General features: G+C 60.5%; 1 protein-coding gene across 7 annotated transcripts; it reads right to left on the reverse strand.

Moving 5' to 3' along the window:
- Positions 1-128: 128 nt before the first annotated feature.
- Positions 129-12162, reverse strand: DHX58 (DExH-box helicase 58). Of its 7 annotated transcripts, none has more exons than XR_006287677.1 (13): positions 10893-11095; positions 9754-9955; positions 8838-9028; positions 8194-8310; positions 7744-7870; positions 6628-6819; positions 5844-6100; positions 4993-5142; positions 4209-4370; positions 3743-3933; positions 3084-3180; positions 2098-2346; positions 129-1980 (listed from the first exon to the last, which is right to left on the reverse strand). XR_006287677.1 is itself a non-coding variant. In XM_037887009.2 (13 exons), the coding sequence occupies exons 2-13, from the start codon at positions 11058-11060 to the stop codon at positions 2173-2175; spliced, it is 2028 nt and encodes a 675-aa protein (XP_037742937.1). In that variant the 5' UTR covers positions 11061-11079; positions 12038-12162; the 3' UTR covers positions 129-2172. The 7 variants fall into 7 exon arrangements, 6 of the variants coding, with proteins under 6 accessions (XP_037742937.1, XP_037742936.1, XP_027690784.2 ...); XM_037887009.2 differs by adding an exon at positions 12038-12162 and having other exon boundaries at positions 129-2346; positions 10893-11079; XM_037887008.2 differs by adding an exon at positions 11443-11862 and having other exon boundaries at positions 129-2346; positions 10893-11079.
- Positions 12163-13497: the final 1335 nt, after the last annotated feature.

Below are 13497 nucleotides of genomic sequence, written 5' to 3' on the forward strand. Positions count from 1 at the left end.
GAGAGATGGTCCCTTACACCAAGAATCACAGCAATATTCAGGTTACTCCCAGTCCCAAAGGGCCGTCACTCACCCCAGGTTAAGTGCACGTCAGATCGCACACCAAAGATGACACGGGTAGCCAATCCTATACTAACCTATCTAAAGATTTATTCTATAGAAAAAGAAATCCGAGTTATTTATACAGTTAAAGCAGGTAAACAGATGCACGCAAATGAGTTCCAATCTTCAGTTTGAAAAAGTCACAGACGCTTCTATGCTATGCAAGCTCTGTGTGTCCTGCAGGGCTAACCCGGGCTGAGCAGCTGGGGATCTTTTGCTTATGCCTAGCGAGTCTTGTCCTATGCAAAGAAACATAAAGATCCGGTTCCTCCTTGTGAGGGGTTTTTATTCCCTTCTCCTCTTCTGCTCGGAGTTGAAACTCAGCTGATGGGACATGGGAGGAATTCATGGGCGAGACTCATCTTAATAGGATGAGGGAGCGTAAACAACCAAGTCTTTTGTCCACATTAATGTTCCGCTCTAGTCCGTCTGGTATGGCTGGGCCTTCCTTGTGGGCTGGCGGTAACACCTGCCGTCGGGGGCCAGCATTTCACACTAATCGCTCTCGCTCCAGTCCGGGGCTTTACACAGTTACAGAGGCTGACAGTGCAAATGCTCAGCTATTACCTTACAGGGTGGGATACAGAGTTTGACTGAGATTAACGCACGTAGCAACTCACAGCAATTCGCTGAAGTCTAAACACTAAGCGCATGCTGATAATTCTACTGCCTGGTTTATCACTACTAACCCCCGGGGAGCCAGACTGGTGCCCGCTGTGTATTTGTCAGCGGTCAGTTGAGGCCTGGGGACTGCGGCATGAGCTGGCACCTGGCCTGCCAGCGTCACAGCCTCAAACCCCCGAAGTGGCAGCAGGCTGCTTGGAGATCAGCGCGCAAAGCAACTCACCGGCCACTCCCGACCGCATTGAGTGGTGTCTAGTGACTCCGTGGGGCTTGTCCTTCCTACCCACCCAGAGCTGGCACTAGGCATATGCAGGCTAAGCAATTGTGTGCGGCCCCGAGAGGCTCAAGGAGGCCTCCCATTGGCTTTATTCTTATAATTTTCATAAGAACTTCCCTGTTTTCGTACTGGCTTCTCCCCTCTGGCTAAGCACGAGCGGCTGCAAGGGCGAGTGGTTCGGACAGCAGAGGGGCTGGGGGCAGTTCTGCAAACTGATCACTCGCTGCTGCAATTGACAGGCACTCGGGTTCGGGCAGCCGAGCAGGAAAAAACATGGCTTGTGTGCATTGCGCAGAATCACTGCAAACTGTGACCGAGATGCGGGGAGGGCTCCCGGACAGGGGCTGGGGGAGAGATGTGTACCATCCTTCACAGAACCACAAAGACATTTACCCTCAGATTCCCCTTAGAAGGGGTGCGGCATTATCCATTGTCTGCCAGGTAGGGAAACTGAGGCACAGAGGAGGGACGAGACGTGTGAGATCAGCCAGTGAGTCAGCAGCAGAGCAGGGAACAGGACCCAGGAGTCTTGCATCCCAGGGCTGTGCTTTGGTCACAACGCTCTGCCCCTTAGCAGTGAGTGTTGAGGGGGAGGGCAGGGCAGGGTGGAGAGGAGGGTGGATGGGGGAGTGCGTTACACGCCTGGGGAGGGCAGGAGGGGTTTTTTGGCCAATCCTGGGCTGAACAGTACAGATCTTGGCAGGGGGTCAGACTGCATGACCCCTACGGTCCCTTCTAACCCTACGGTTCTATGGTCCCTTGCCTTGTTTGGCCAGGACACTTCAGTCCCATCCCTAGACCACCTCTCAGCCCAGAGTCCGGTCTCTGGGGGAGGCAGCCCCCCTAGGTCCCAATCCTGCACCTGATTCTGTGCGGGCCCAGAGGGGCCCAGCAGAGCGGAGAGGGGCAGGAGCGCAGGGGGGCCCCCATCTCCAGGGGGTTCTTACTCCTTCATTGGTCTGCTTCTGCCTAGTGCCCGGGTGCTGCAGAGCTTATGGAGGAAAGACAGAGCCACACCCGGACAAAGCAGGGTTAAAATGCTTCCACTGTGCCCAGTGCTGATCTCCGGGAGGGGCGCTCCCGCCTACCATGCCAAGGGCTGGGCTAAGGCTCCCTATTGCCGTGAGAGGGTGCTTGGGGCTCGGACAGTCTCCTGAGCGCGCCAGGTGCTACATGCCCAGGTTGCTGCTGCAGTACTCCACGTAGTCAAACTCCTCGATGGCAAAAGTCACCCGGCTCCACTGCTTGGTCTGTTTGTTCCCGTCCGGCGTCGCCACCACGAAGTTTTTGATGGAGAGGATGGGCAGCGTCACGCTGCGGTAGATCATCTCCATGCCCCAGGCCTGCACGGACAGACGAGGGACACATCACCTGGACGGACAGTCAGGACCCATCGCAAATCGCAGGGACCAAAACGGTCACACATCTGGGCGATGGGGCTTCAAATCTGATCCCCGAGCTGAATTGTACAAACGGCTCCAAGTCATAGACAGGTGAGTGTATATACCTGAACCACACACACCCAGTCACACACAGACCGACACACGCACACAGACACATGTTCACACTCACTCCCACATACACCCAAGATCCAATGGCTGGAAGTTTAATGCAGAAAAACATTGGAAATATGGCGCCCATTCTGAAATGTGGATAATTAGCCATCAGCGCAGACCCCACTATTGCCAATTGCCAGCATTTAATATTTGATGCTTTCCTTAAAGCCCCAGCTCCTGGAGTCACGTGACTGGGGGGGGGGGAAATCTCAGCTTTCCCTTAAAAGAAAAAGGAAGTTTCTTGCCCTCATGGCTGTGCAGAAAAGCTGGGAGGAGGGGAGCTGTGACTCCTAAAGGCTCAGAAACCCCCTTTTTAAAAACCTCATGATTTTTGAATGTTTGCGGCTGGCAGCCTGGGATACCCAAGGGATGTATGGGTTCTCCGTCACTTGGACTCTGTCCATGCAAACTGGGAGTATTTCCAATTTGACCCCAGGGCCAGCTTACCCAGTAAGGGAGAGTCACCTGTGAAAGCAGTTAACAGCGTTGCCCAGCCCCAGCGGGTTCCCCAGCCGCAGACTCACCTGGCCGCAGTTGGCACAGCTGATGCTGCCCCCCGGCTTCCAGTCCTTGAAGTTTCGGGGAATCTCCACTTTGGCGGACGTGGCGTTGTAGTAAATCCTGCGGGAAATGCACCAAGAGCCGTTGCCATAAGGAGCTAAGAAGAGGGTGCTTGTGAGCCAAGAGTGCAGAGCTCTCAATTGGAGCCAGCACGCAGCCACCTGGGGAGGGGAGCTGCCCTCCCACCGCCCCGGAAGAGGGACAATCCCAGCCCCAAGTACGGCCAAGCTGCTCCCTGGAGCAGACGGGAATGACCCAGGCCTGATGGGGCCGAAAGACGTGTCTCTCCAGGATCTTGCTAGGGAGCCCTAGCCCCGCAGGGAGTCCCAGCGCTGAGTGAGGGGCCAGCCGGGCTGCCAGGCAGGGGGCCTCAGCGCAGAATGAGAGAGGTCTGAGGACAGGGGGTCGGGGAACATCTAGCGACTGTCCCCAGATTCCCTTGGCCCAGTGGGTGCTGGCAGGCGTCTGCCCACCTCCCCTCCCAGCTCTGGCAGCCCACACAGAGCAAATGGCCGGGAGCCCCTGGGGGACATGGGGGCCGTTGCCTGAGGCTCTGGCTGAGGGCAGGGCTCCGCTCGCGCGGGTCCCCTCCCCGGTCCCCATCCCCCCAGTCCGCCCTCACTTGAAGTCCGGGTTGACGTTGACGTGGTGCATCTTCTCCACGGTGCGCAGGTCGCTGCCGTGGCACACGGCCACGTTGCAGTTTATACAGTGGAGGCGGACGGCGTCCGGCTCGTGCAGCTGCCGCTTCTGGTTGCCTTCAGCCCGCTTCACCTTCCGGCGAACGATGGCGCTTCGCTGCAGGGCTGTGATCTGTGGGAGGGGCAGGGCAGCTCAACGGAGACACAGGGGGCAAGCGAGACACCCACAGACACGCGGCAAGAGGCACCACCAGCCCCCTCAGCTCCGCTCTGTCCCCTCCCCAGCACTGTCCCCACCGCCGGCCTGGGGCGGGCACGTGGGGGCCTTAGCACCGACCAGGCTGTCTGAGCAGCGTGGCTGGGGTGGAGAACGGGGCCTGAGGCGCCAGTGGGCCCAGTGCACCGGGAACCCCCCTCTGCACCGTGCCCGAGTGCCGGCCCCCTCACCGTGTCCAGGTACTCCTTCTCCGGCATGGCCTGCACCTCTTCGATGACTCTTTGCGTGAGCTCCTCCAGGGTCTCGTTCAGCCGCTCCCGCGACACCTCCTTGCTGTTGGCCTTGGCGAGGACGGAGTACAGACTGTTCTTGGCGCGGGCGCGGCCCCTGGCCTGTGCAAACGGGGACGCGCAGTCGGGTCACGCCCGAGGTCAGCGCAGGAAGGAGCCCCAGGGAAAGCGCCGGCAGCGCCCCTCCCCACACCCTGCCCAGGAGTAGGGGGATGGGAGGTCTGCAACGCCCCCTAGCGAGGGGCTCGGGGGAACGCTGAGCCCACTGGGTGTGGGCAGCTTCGCCATCCCCTGGTGCTGGCAGATGGCACTGGGGATGCAAGACCTCATGGGCGCAGCCCCCCCACCAGCATGCCTAGACCCTGGCCTGCAGGGAGCCCCCCAGAGAGCAGTGGGGAGTCTGGTCTCTGTGCCCCATGTGGCCCTGGCCTCGCTGCACAGCTCCCGCTCCTGAGCTCTGCACCTGCTCCATCAAGAGGGACCCGGCTGCGAGCGGCGCCCGGCAGGACTCCGGGGAGCCGGGGGCCAGGTGTGTGTCACACAGACCCAGCCGGGTGGGCCTGGGACAGGCGGCTTCCCCCTGCACCGAGGAAGGCAGCGGCTCGCCCCACCCCATGGAGCCGAGACGCACAGCCCAGCCTAGTGCTCGGTCCCTCGGAGCCCGGAGGGAGGGATCCGGGGAACAAGGGAAGAGCCTGGCCAGGACCCGGGAGCGGCCAGCTACCTGCACCATGGCAATCTCGTTGGTCATCAGCCCGTAGCGAACCACAATGTTGCATTCTGGGATGTCCAGGCCCTCCTCGGCCACGCTGGTGGAGAAGAGCAGGTTGAAGTTTCCCTTGCGGAACAATTTGATCACGTCTTGCTGCTCGTTCTGGGAAGAGAGAAGGGACGGAGCTGTCGTTCCCACCCACCGCGGGCCTGGCCCCAGGTGCTGCAGGGGTCCCAGGCAGGCCCGTCTGCAATCGCCCAGCCGCCGGGCTAAGGACAACAGGGAACCTTGGAAAGATGGGACCTGGGACACAGAGTCCAAAGCTGCAGCTCTGCATGGGGACTCCCCAGGACACAGCCCCAGGGCCCCCCGGGCCATGATAGGGTGAGAATCACATGGATTAAAGCTACTAACTCGTTCCTTCCCTCCCAAGTGCGAGGGGACAGGTCCCCCACGCTTCTTTCCGCTCACCCAGTGGGGTGGGTGGGGCAGGAGAGGCTCCACGGGGAGGCTCTTGTGGTTAGAACAGAGGAGGGGGTGGGAGTCAGGACTCCAGGGTTCTTTTCCCAGCTCTTGGAGGGGCTGGGACTCCAGGGTTCTCTTCTCCCAGCTGCGAGAGGAGAATAGGTCCTAGTGGGGTAGAGCTGGGGGGTCAGGACACCTGGGTTCTCTTCCCAGCTCTGTCACCAGCCTGGGGAGCACGGCACTTGCTTCTTTGTGCCTCAGTTTCTCGCTCTTTCCCATGGCCTCTCTCAAGAGGGTGTGTGCGTGCAAAGCTCCTGGAGCTCCTGGGCTGAGAAGAGCCATGCTGGGCACTGCTGCCTTCACCCCATCTGCCCCCTCCCTCGCACACACCCACCCACCTGGGTCATGTGCTTGGTCTGGTTGCTATAGCCGGCTCCAGTTAGGACAGCTGCCTTAATGCCCAGCCTTGCCAGCTTCGCGTTCTCCTGGATCCACTTGTGCAGGGCGTGGGCGCTCTGGCGCGTCTTGGTGAAGATGATGCCGCGGGAGCTGTCCGGGGTCTTGAATTGCTCCTGGAGGATCTCCTCCAGCTTGCTCAGCTTGGGGTTCTCGGAGCGCGGGTCGCTGGCCAGAGCCAGCAGGGCTGTCTTGTTCTCTGCAACGGGATGCGCAGGCGGATGGGGGCTGCCGCTCTGAGCCAGCGAGCCCCCGGGCTCGTTTACGGCCCACGCGCCCTGGCCCAGGATTCAGCCCCAGGGCCTGCAGCGCTAAGAGCACAGACTTCTACCGCTGAGGTGAAAGGAGCGACTCTGGTAGCTGGCAGCGGCAGTAGGCTCTTATCCGCTCCTGGGGACCGGCCCCCCTCCCCACCATGGGTTACATTAACCCTAACGCTCGTCACACGTAATGGACATCTGGCACCGAGTCCTCCCAGAGAGAGGTCCCATGCGCCTAGCACTGCGAGGGGCAGCGTGGCCTAGTGGTTAGGACACATGGGTTCTAATCCCAGTTCTGCCACTTGCCTGCCTGGGCAGGTACCTGCCCCCACTTCCTGGGGAGGGTTCTCTGGCCTGCCCTATGCAGGAGGCCTGCCTAGATGAGCACATTGGTCCCAGCTGACCCCTCCCCTTGCTTTGTTCTGGGCTCTCCAGGTCCCCCCTGTATCCCGCTTCCAGCCCTCACCCTCAAAGGTGCTGACGAGGAAGCGCTCCGTGGGGTCCCGCAGAAGCTTGGTGGCCTTTTCCAGCTGGTAGAAGTCGTCCAGGGCGCTGAAGGCGTCGATCGCGCGCACCGTGTCATTGATCAGCAGCGCGTCGTTGTACTTCCGCAGGTGGATGGCGCACGTACGCTTCTTCCGGCAGAAAGACTCGGCGCCTGGGGGCGTAGGAACAAAACCGCTGTAGCGACTGCTGAGGGCCAAGCCCCCGGCACGGTGCCTTGGACAGTCACCGACAGCGGGGCCAGTGCGGGGACCGGGCTCCGGACTCCTGGGTTCTATTCCTGGCTCCGGGAGGGGAGTGTATCTAGTGTTAGAGCAGGGGAGGCTGGGAGCCAGGACTCCTGGGTTCTATTCCCAGCTCCAGGAAGAAAGCATGTTTCAAAGGCCCATTACACAGTGAGGAGGAAAAGGCAGTAACAGAAAATGCCACACTGGTGACTGTGGTTACTGAGCAGTATAACCTGGCTCAGTCCCCCACAGCAGCCGGGGCACGGGATCAGAGGCCCAGGCTATCCCACAGGAGGGGCGGGGTAATTCCTTCCCCGGATCACTTTGCGCCTTGGTGCATGAGGCTGCACAATCCTTGGGATCGGATTCATGGCTTGGGTCACTGCAGGCACTGTTCCGTGCAAAAACCCTGCAGGACTATTAGCTTCCTTCCCACCCTGCAGCAGGGAGTTCCACAGCTAAGGGACATGGTGAGGATTCCGCCCTCTTGCAAGCACTGTCATTGGGATCTGCGTGGGTGCCCGTTCTGGTTTATCTAGGCCATTTGTGTGTAGACACAGTAACGCCTGGAGGGATCCCATTGTGCTAGGCACCACGTGGGCACATAATAAGAGACTAGCCCTGCCCCTTCAGTCAAAAGAGAGGATCGTTATCGCCATTTTACAGGTGGGGAAACTGAGGCACAGAGCAGTGAACTGACTTGCCCAAGGCCAGGCGGAGCTGGGAATTGAATCCAGAGCTCCCGAGTCCCAATCCAATGCCTGAGCCACAAGCCCAGCCTTCCCCCCCTGATTAGCTCTAGATTTCTATGGATCCTCCCAACCCCCATGCGCTGGCACACAGCCCCTCACCTTCCGTCCCCAGCTCGACAATGCGCTGCTCGTAGATCTGTGTGCCGAAGTCCTGCGGCACGCCGCGAACGTCCAGGTACTGGTGGATGTGGGCCATGGTCTCCTTCAGCTTCCTGCCCAAGGGATCCTGGAGAGCAGAGTGTGGCGGGGGAGCTCAGAGGGGCTCAGTGTCTCCAGGGGAAGGCTGCTGCCCGCAGCGTGCCCTGAGGGCACGGTGCAAGCCGGGTCGCAGGCTGGGACCACAGGGGACCCAGCTGATTATGGGATGGGCTGTGAAGGGCCCTGGCTCGGCCACCGCTGCCCACCTCCCAGGCTCTGACCTAAGCTGAGCTGACTGAGGGATTTAAACCCCGAAGGGCTGTCACTGGCCTCCCCTGCAGTGGGGTCTCTCTCTTCCCCCCTGGGGTCCGCGCTTATGTGCAGCTCCTGGCGGCTCTGAGAGCCCTATACCTGCGGCCTCTCGTGGGACACATCGTACTGCTTCCTGGGCTGCGGGACCTGAGCCTCCAGGTGGACACGGTGCTTCTGGGACGACATGATTTTGGCGGTGTCCAGGTTGGCGCAGATCTAAAAGGGTTAAACGCCCCCCCCCGAGAGCCCTATGAGCCACATGCCAGCCCCTCTGGCATCCTGCTCTGAGCCACAGGCACGAGTCTGGGGCCAAAGGGCACATGCCTGGATGCACCGAGCTGGGAAGGTCCCAGTGCAATGAAGGAGGTGGGGGGGATATCCCAGATGTACCCAGGCAGGGGTACCACCAGCATCCCAGTGTGGCACCAGCAGCCACTCACACCCCCACACCCTGGGGACATCCCCTGACAGACGCCAGAGGGAACAACACTGCAGCTCCGTGACCCATGTGGCTGCCGTGGCTAGAATCTCAGGTGTGTCAGGCGACCAGATGCCAAGGAGATGGGCTCCCTTGGCGGACAGCTTGCACGGCCCCAATTCGGCTCCAAGGGCCTTTTCCAGCAGCCAAAAGACAAGCCTGGTGCAATCTCAGGGAGGTGCCGCAGTTCCTGGGCCACTGGGGTGGCAGCCAGCCACGTCCCCCTCTTAGCTGGGATGCGGGGCACGAGGAACGCTTCACTCACCTGCAGGATGTGCTGCCTGGCCCCCTGGAAGTTGGTGGCCCCCCCGGTGCCGGGAGAGGCGGTGAGGCCCAGGATCTGCGGCAGCTTCCGCTCGCCTCTCATCTTGCGCTCCAGGTAATCCTCCATGATCTGGTTGTAGACGCCGTCCTTGTGGGTGTGGTGGCATTCGTCAATCACCAGCAGGGAGAAATCTGCCCAGGGAGACGAGCCTGAGCCAAGCTGAGGGGCCTGGAGAGAGGCTGATGGGGATGGGGGGTGGGGAGAGGCTCCGGAAGGAGCAGGAGTGACTAGGGTGCTAGCTGGGGACCCGGGTCAGTTCCCAGCTCTGCCACAGACTCCCTGGGGCGCCTTGGGCACGTCACTTAGCCTCTCTGGGTTGCAGTCCCCAGCTGCCAAATGGAGATAACAGGTCTGGGAGGATTCCAAGGCGCAGATACTTCAGCAAGGGGACCGTGTGGGCAGGTGGGCAGAGCTGGGGTCTGCTCTGCGAGGTGACCAGCAACTGCCGGGGGCAGGGGAATGACACTGTCTTTTCTGCCTCCCACGGACTCCAGATCAAATGTGGGCAGTTTACAAAACACCGGCACTAGCCCTTCTCCCGCCCTTTGATCTCCAAGGCAGGGCAGGCTCACTGTCCCCACTGTATCGACAGGGAATGAATCGGCCACCGTCACATTGGGGCCTGGCTCCAGGGACCAGCCCTTTTCTCTCGCTCCCACCACCTCCATCCCCCAGGATCTGAGAGTCAAGCTGGGTTTTCTCGCTGGCTTGTGCACGGTCAGCAGTAACCAAAGGCCAGATCCTCAGCCGGTGTCAATCAGCGCTGACATAGGCACAGCCGACTGACCTGAGCTGGGGATCCGGCCCTGAGATCCCAGCCCCACGTGGGACGGCTCCCATCCCGCCGGGCTCCTACCTGTCAGCTCCACGTGCATGTCCTGGTCCTGGCTGGTCAGGGCGTTCTGCAGGATCTTGGCCGTGCAGATCACCAGGTCGCTCAGCTTCACCTCCTGGGAGAAGAAGAATTTCCGGTCGCTGTCGCTGCTGATGGGCGTGACCTGGAAGCGATCCCGCAGCGCGTGGAATTCCTGCGTGTAGTGCTGCTCCACCAGGTGCATCTGGCGACCCAGCAGGCAAGAGGCGCCCGGTGAGGCTTGTGTGCTGAAGAGCGTCAGCCCAGAACCTTCCCCGAGCTCAGGGTGGGGCGGAGAGCAGGGTCTGGGGAGAGCCCTGGCTGCTGAGCTGAGCGACCTCCCATGGACAACAGAGGCCAAGCAGAGCAGCCCCTGCCCACCCCGAGCCTGCCACGCCCGGCCGGTCTAGGGGGCTCCAGCGTAGGAGCAGGTGTTTGGGGACCCTCCCTCCTTAGCATGGGTCCTCGGCAAGTTTTGAACCCAGGACCTTCAGCACAGCCCTCTCCATCACCGGAGCTAACAGGGTAATGCCATTAGCTAGCAGCAGTAGTAGGCTGTTATCCTCTCACATGGACCAGCTATGCAGAGAACACAGCACACAGTGTTGGGGTGCCATGCTCGGCCGTGGGGGAGGATGGGCGGCCACAAGACCTGGCCGCTGTGCAAGCTGAAAGGCTGCAGCCTCCAGAGATGTCTGGCCAAAGGGACTGAGCCAGCTCTTGGCTAGCTGGGCAGAGGGGGAAGCGGGCATGTTTTGCCTGTTTGCTTTCCCACCCGCTGCATGAACACAGCTCCCCCCCTAGCGTAAAGTCCACCCCCTTGAGACCGTGAGGCCAGCCTGATGTGGGTAATGAGCCCAAAGGCCCTCTGCCCCCACAGCCACGCCTGGCACATGGTGACCATCCAGCGAACGTGGGGACTCAGCCCACACGGTTCCTCCGTAACATGTAGCATCTTTGTTGTGCAAAGAGCTGAAGGCCTGGGGCGGGGGTGGCTCCTCACTCTGGCTGGTCCCCTCTCCGGCTGCAGCCCCAACACGTCCTGCCTCCCCATCATGTCCGGCCGGGGCAGGCCAGGCTGGGAGAATCAGCCCCACCCCGGCACGAGCCATGCCCCCCGCCCAGTGCGAAACCAGTCTCACCCTGTTCACCAGCACGGCCACCTTGGCCCGCTCCCGAGTCTCCAGGTGCCTCTTGCAGACGTAGGCGGCTGCCCGGGTCTTCCCTGAACCCGTGGGCAGCCAGATGATGATGTTCTCGCCCTCCAAGGCGGGCAGGATCACTTCCCACTGATAGTCACGCAGCTCCATGTGGGCGGGCGCTGGGCACCTGCAGGAAGCGCAGGGCCAGTGTGAAGGGGGCAAAGCTGGTATTAGCATGGACAAAACAAGAGGGGCTAGCCCCCTGCCCTGCCTTCCAACCGCTCCCTCTCTCCACCCCCTGATCAGCCCCCAATTTGCCCCCATCCCCCATTTCCCAACTCCTTACTGGGCTTCCAGCCTACCCCTCTCTCCACCCCCTGCCCAGTCCCCAATCCATCATCCCCCCGACACCTTCCATCCCCTCTCCTGGCCTCCTTCAATCTACCCCCTCCACCCCGCCTGGCCGCCCAAGCTCCCTGCAGGCAGAGAACGGTCCGGTCAGACAGGAGCGTGGGCCACTGAGCCACCCACCGCTGCCCCAGCCCCGCACCTTAGAACCGTGGACCCACGGGCTTAGAAGGTACCAGGGCAGCTCGTCTGACCCCCCAGCGTCCGTGAGCCTGGGCAGGATGCCTGTGCCAGCCAGCGGCCCCTGGCCCCAGGGTCACCCCCAGCCGGAGGGCGAGGGCAGGGGCGGGCGGCAGGAGCAGACGGGCACCTCTCGCCCAGCAGCGCCCCTCTCCGCCCAGAATCACCCCGCTGGCAAACGGACCCGGGCGAGTCGCCTGCTCCCCACTGGCCTGGCAGCTGCCCCAGACCAGCAGCTGCCCGAAACCCTGGGCTTTTAAACTCTCGCTTCAGAGCCTGAAAGCAAAACACTTCCGGGAGCCCCAGCCAGGGGGGTCTCACAGCAGCTCCGCTCCCTCGCCGAGCCTGGCCGCCCACCTCCTGCCAGCTGCGGCTCCCGCCCAGGCTGCTGGAACTAGGGGTGCTGGGAGGGGCTGCAGCACCCCCCTGGCTTGAAAGGGATTTCCATTATACCCAGGGTTTACAGTTTGGTTCAATGGCTCTCAGCACCCCGCCCCCCCCATACCCATTATTCCAGCCCCCCTGCGCCGGGCATGCTTAACCCGGGTTACACTGACCTGGATCCGGGAGCCGAAGTCACAAGCCCAGCGCAGGGCTCGGCTACACCACAGTGAATCCGCAGGTCGCTGCACCAGCTGCTTGCACCGCCCTGGAGTCCCCCTCAGGGATCCCCCAGCCAGGCCGTCACAGACAGAAATCAAAACCGAATCCAGTGCTAGACACAGAAACCGGACTCCTGGAGAGGGCAGCCCCACCCTGAGCTCAGCCCCCAGGCAGGGTCTGACCCAGTTATTCCCAGTAGCAGAAGTTCCAGCAATTTCTTGGGGGCCCAGCAGTCAAAAAGCAAATTGAACGTTGGGCCTCATTAGGAAAGGGATCGATAATAAGACAGAAAACATCATATACCTCTATATAAAGCCAGGGTACGCCCACACCTTGGACACTGTGAGCAGCTCTGGTCACCCCCTCTCAAAAAAGATCTATTGGACTTGGAAACAGTTCAGAAAAGGGCAACAGAAATGATTAGGGGGATGGAACGGCTTCCCTATGAGGAGAGATGAATAAGACTGGGACTTTTCAGCTTGGAAAAGAGACAGCTAAGGGGAGATATGATCGAGGTCTATAAAATCATGACTGGGGTGGAGAAAGTGACTAAGGAAGTGTTATTTACTCCTCATAACACAAGAACTAGGGGTCACCCAATGAAATTAACAGGCAGCAGGTTTAAAACACATAAAAGGAAGTATTTCTTCACACAACGCACAGTCAACCCGTGGAACACCTTGCCAGAGGATGTTGTGAAGGCCAAGACCATAACAGGGTTAAAAAAAGAACTGGATAAATTCAGGGAGGACAGGTCCATCAATGGCGATTAGCCAGGCTGGGCAGGGATGGTGTCTCTAGCCTCTGTTTGCCAGGAGCTGGGAATGGGCGACAGGGGATGGATCACTTGATGATTCCCTGTTCTGTCCATTCCCTCTGGGGCACCTGGCACTGGCCACAGTTGGAAGACAGGACACGGCTAGATGGACTTTTGGTCTGACCCACAATGCCTCTGAATCGCAAGGAAACAAATAGGGGCAGTTTGGCTCCATTTCCCAGCCAGCCCTCCAGCCAGTCTTGTATGCCAAGTGTCTTGGCTCCCACTCAGGGCCACGCTCTCCACTGCTTCTCCCTCCGTTCTCCTGGTATTCTGCTTTCTCTCGCACACAGCTGCAACCAACCAGCCCTAACACCTGCATCTGCAATCAGGCCTGGGGAAACCTCTCAGATCCCACTGCTTCACTCCAGCCTGTGGCCCAGTGACATGGGTGGTGGTCTCCTATTGTTTCCAGCTATCGCTAGATGTTGGGATATTTAATTGCTTCTCCCATTGAGCCTGAATGAAGGTTGCCTCGGCCCAGCCATATTGACCGGCTGCTGTTTAGCGGCACCAGTCAGCACAGAGATCTCTGGGCAGTTACCGGATGTCACCCTCGTCCTTACACTGCTGCACTTAGCCACTCACAACACACAG

Source organism: Chelonia mydas, chromosome 27 (genome assembly GCF_015237465.2).
Source record: "Chelonia mydas isolate rCheMyd1 chromosome 27, rCheMyd1.pri.v2, whole genome shotgun sequence".
Lineage (NCBI taxonomy): Eukaryota > Metazoa > Chordata > Testudines > Cheloniidae > Chelonia > Chelonia mydas.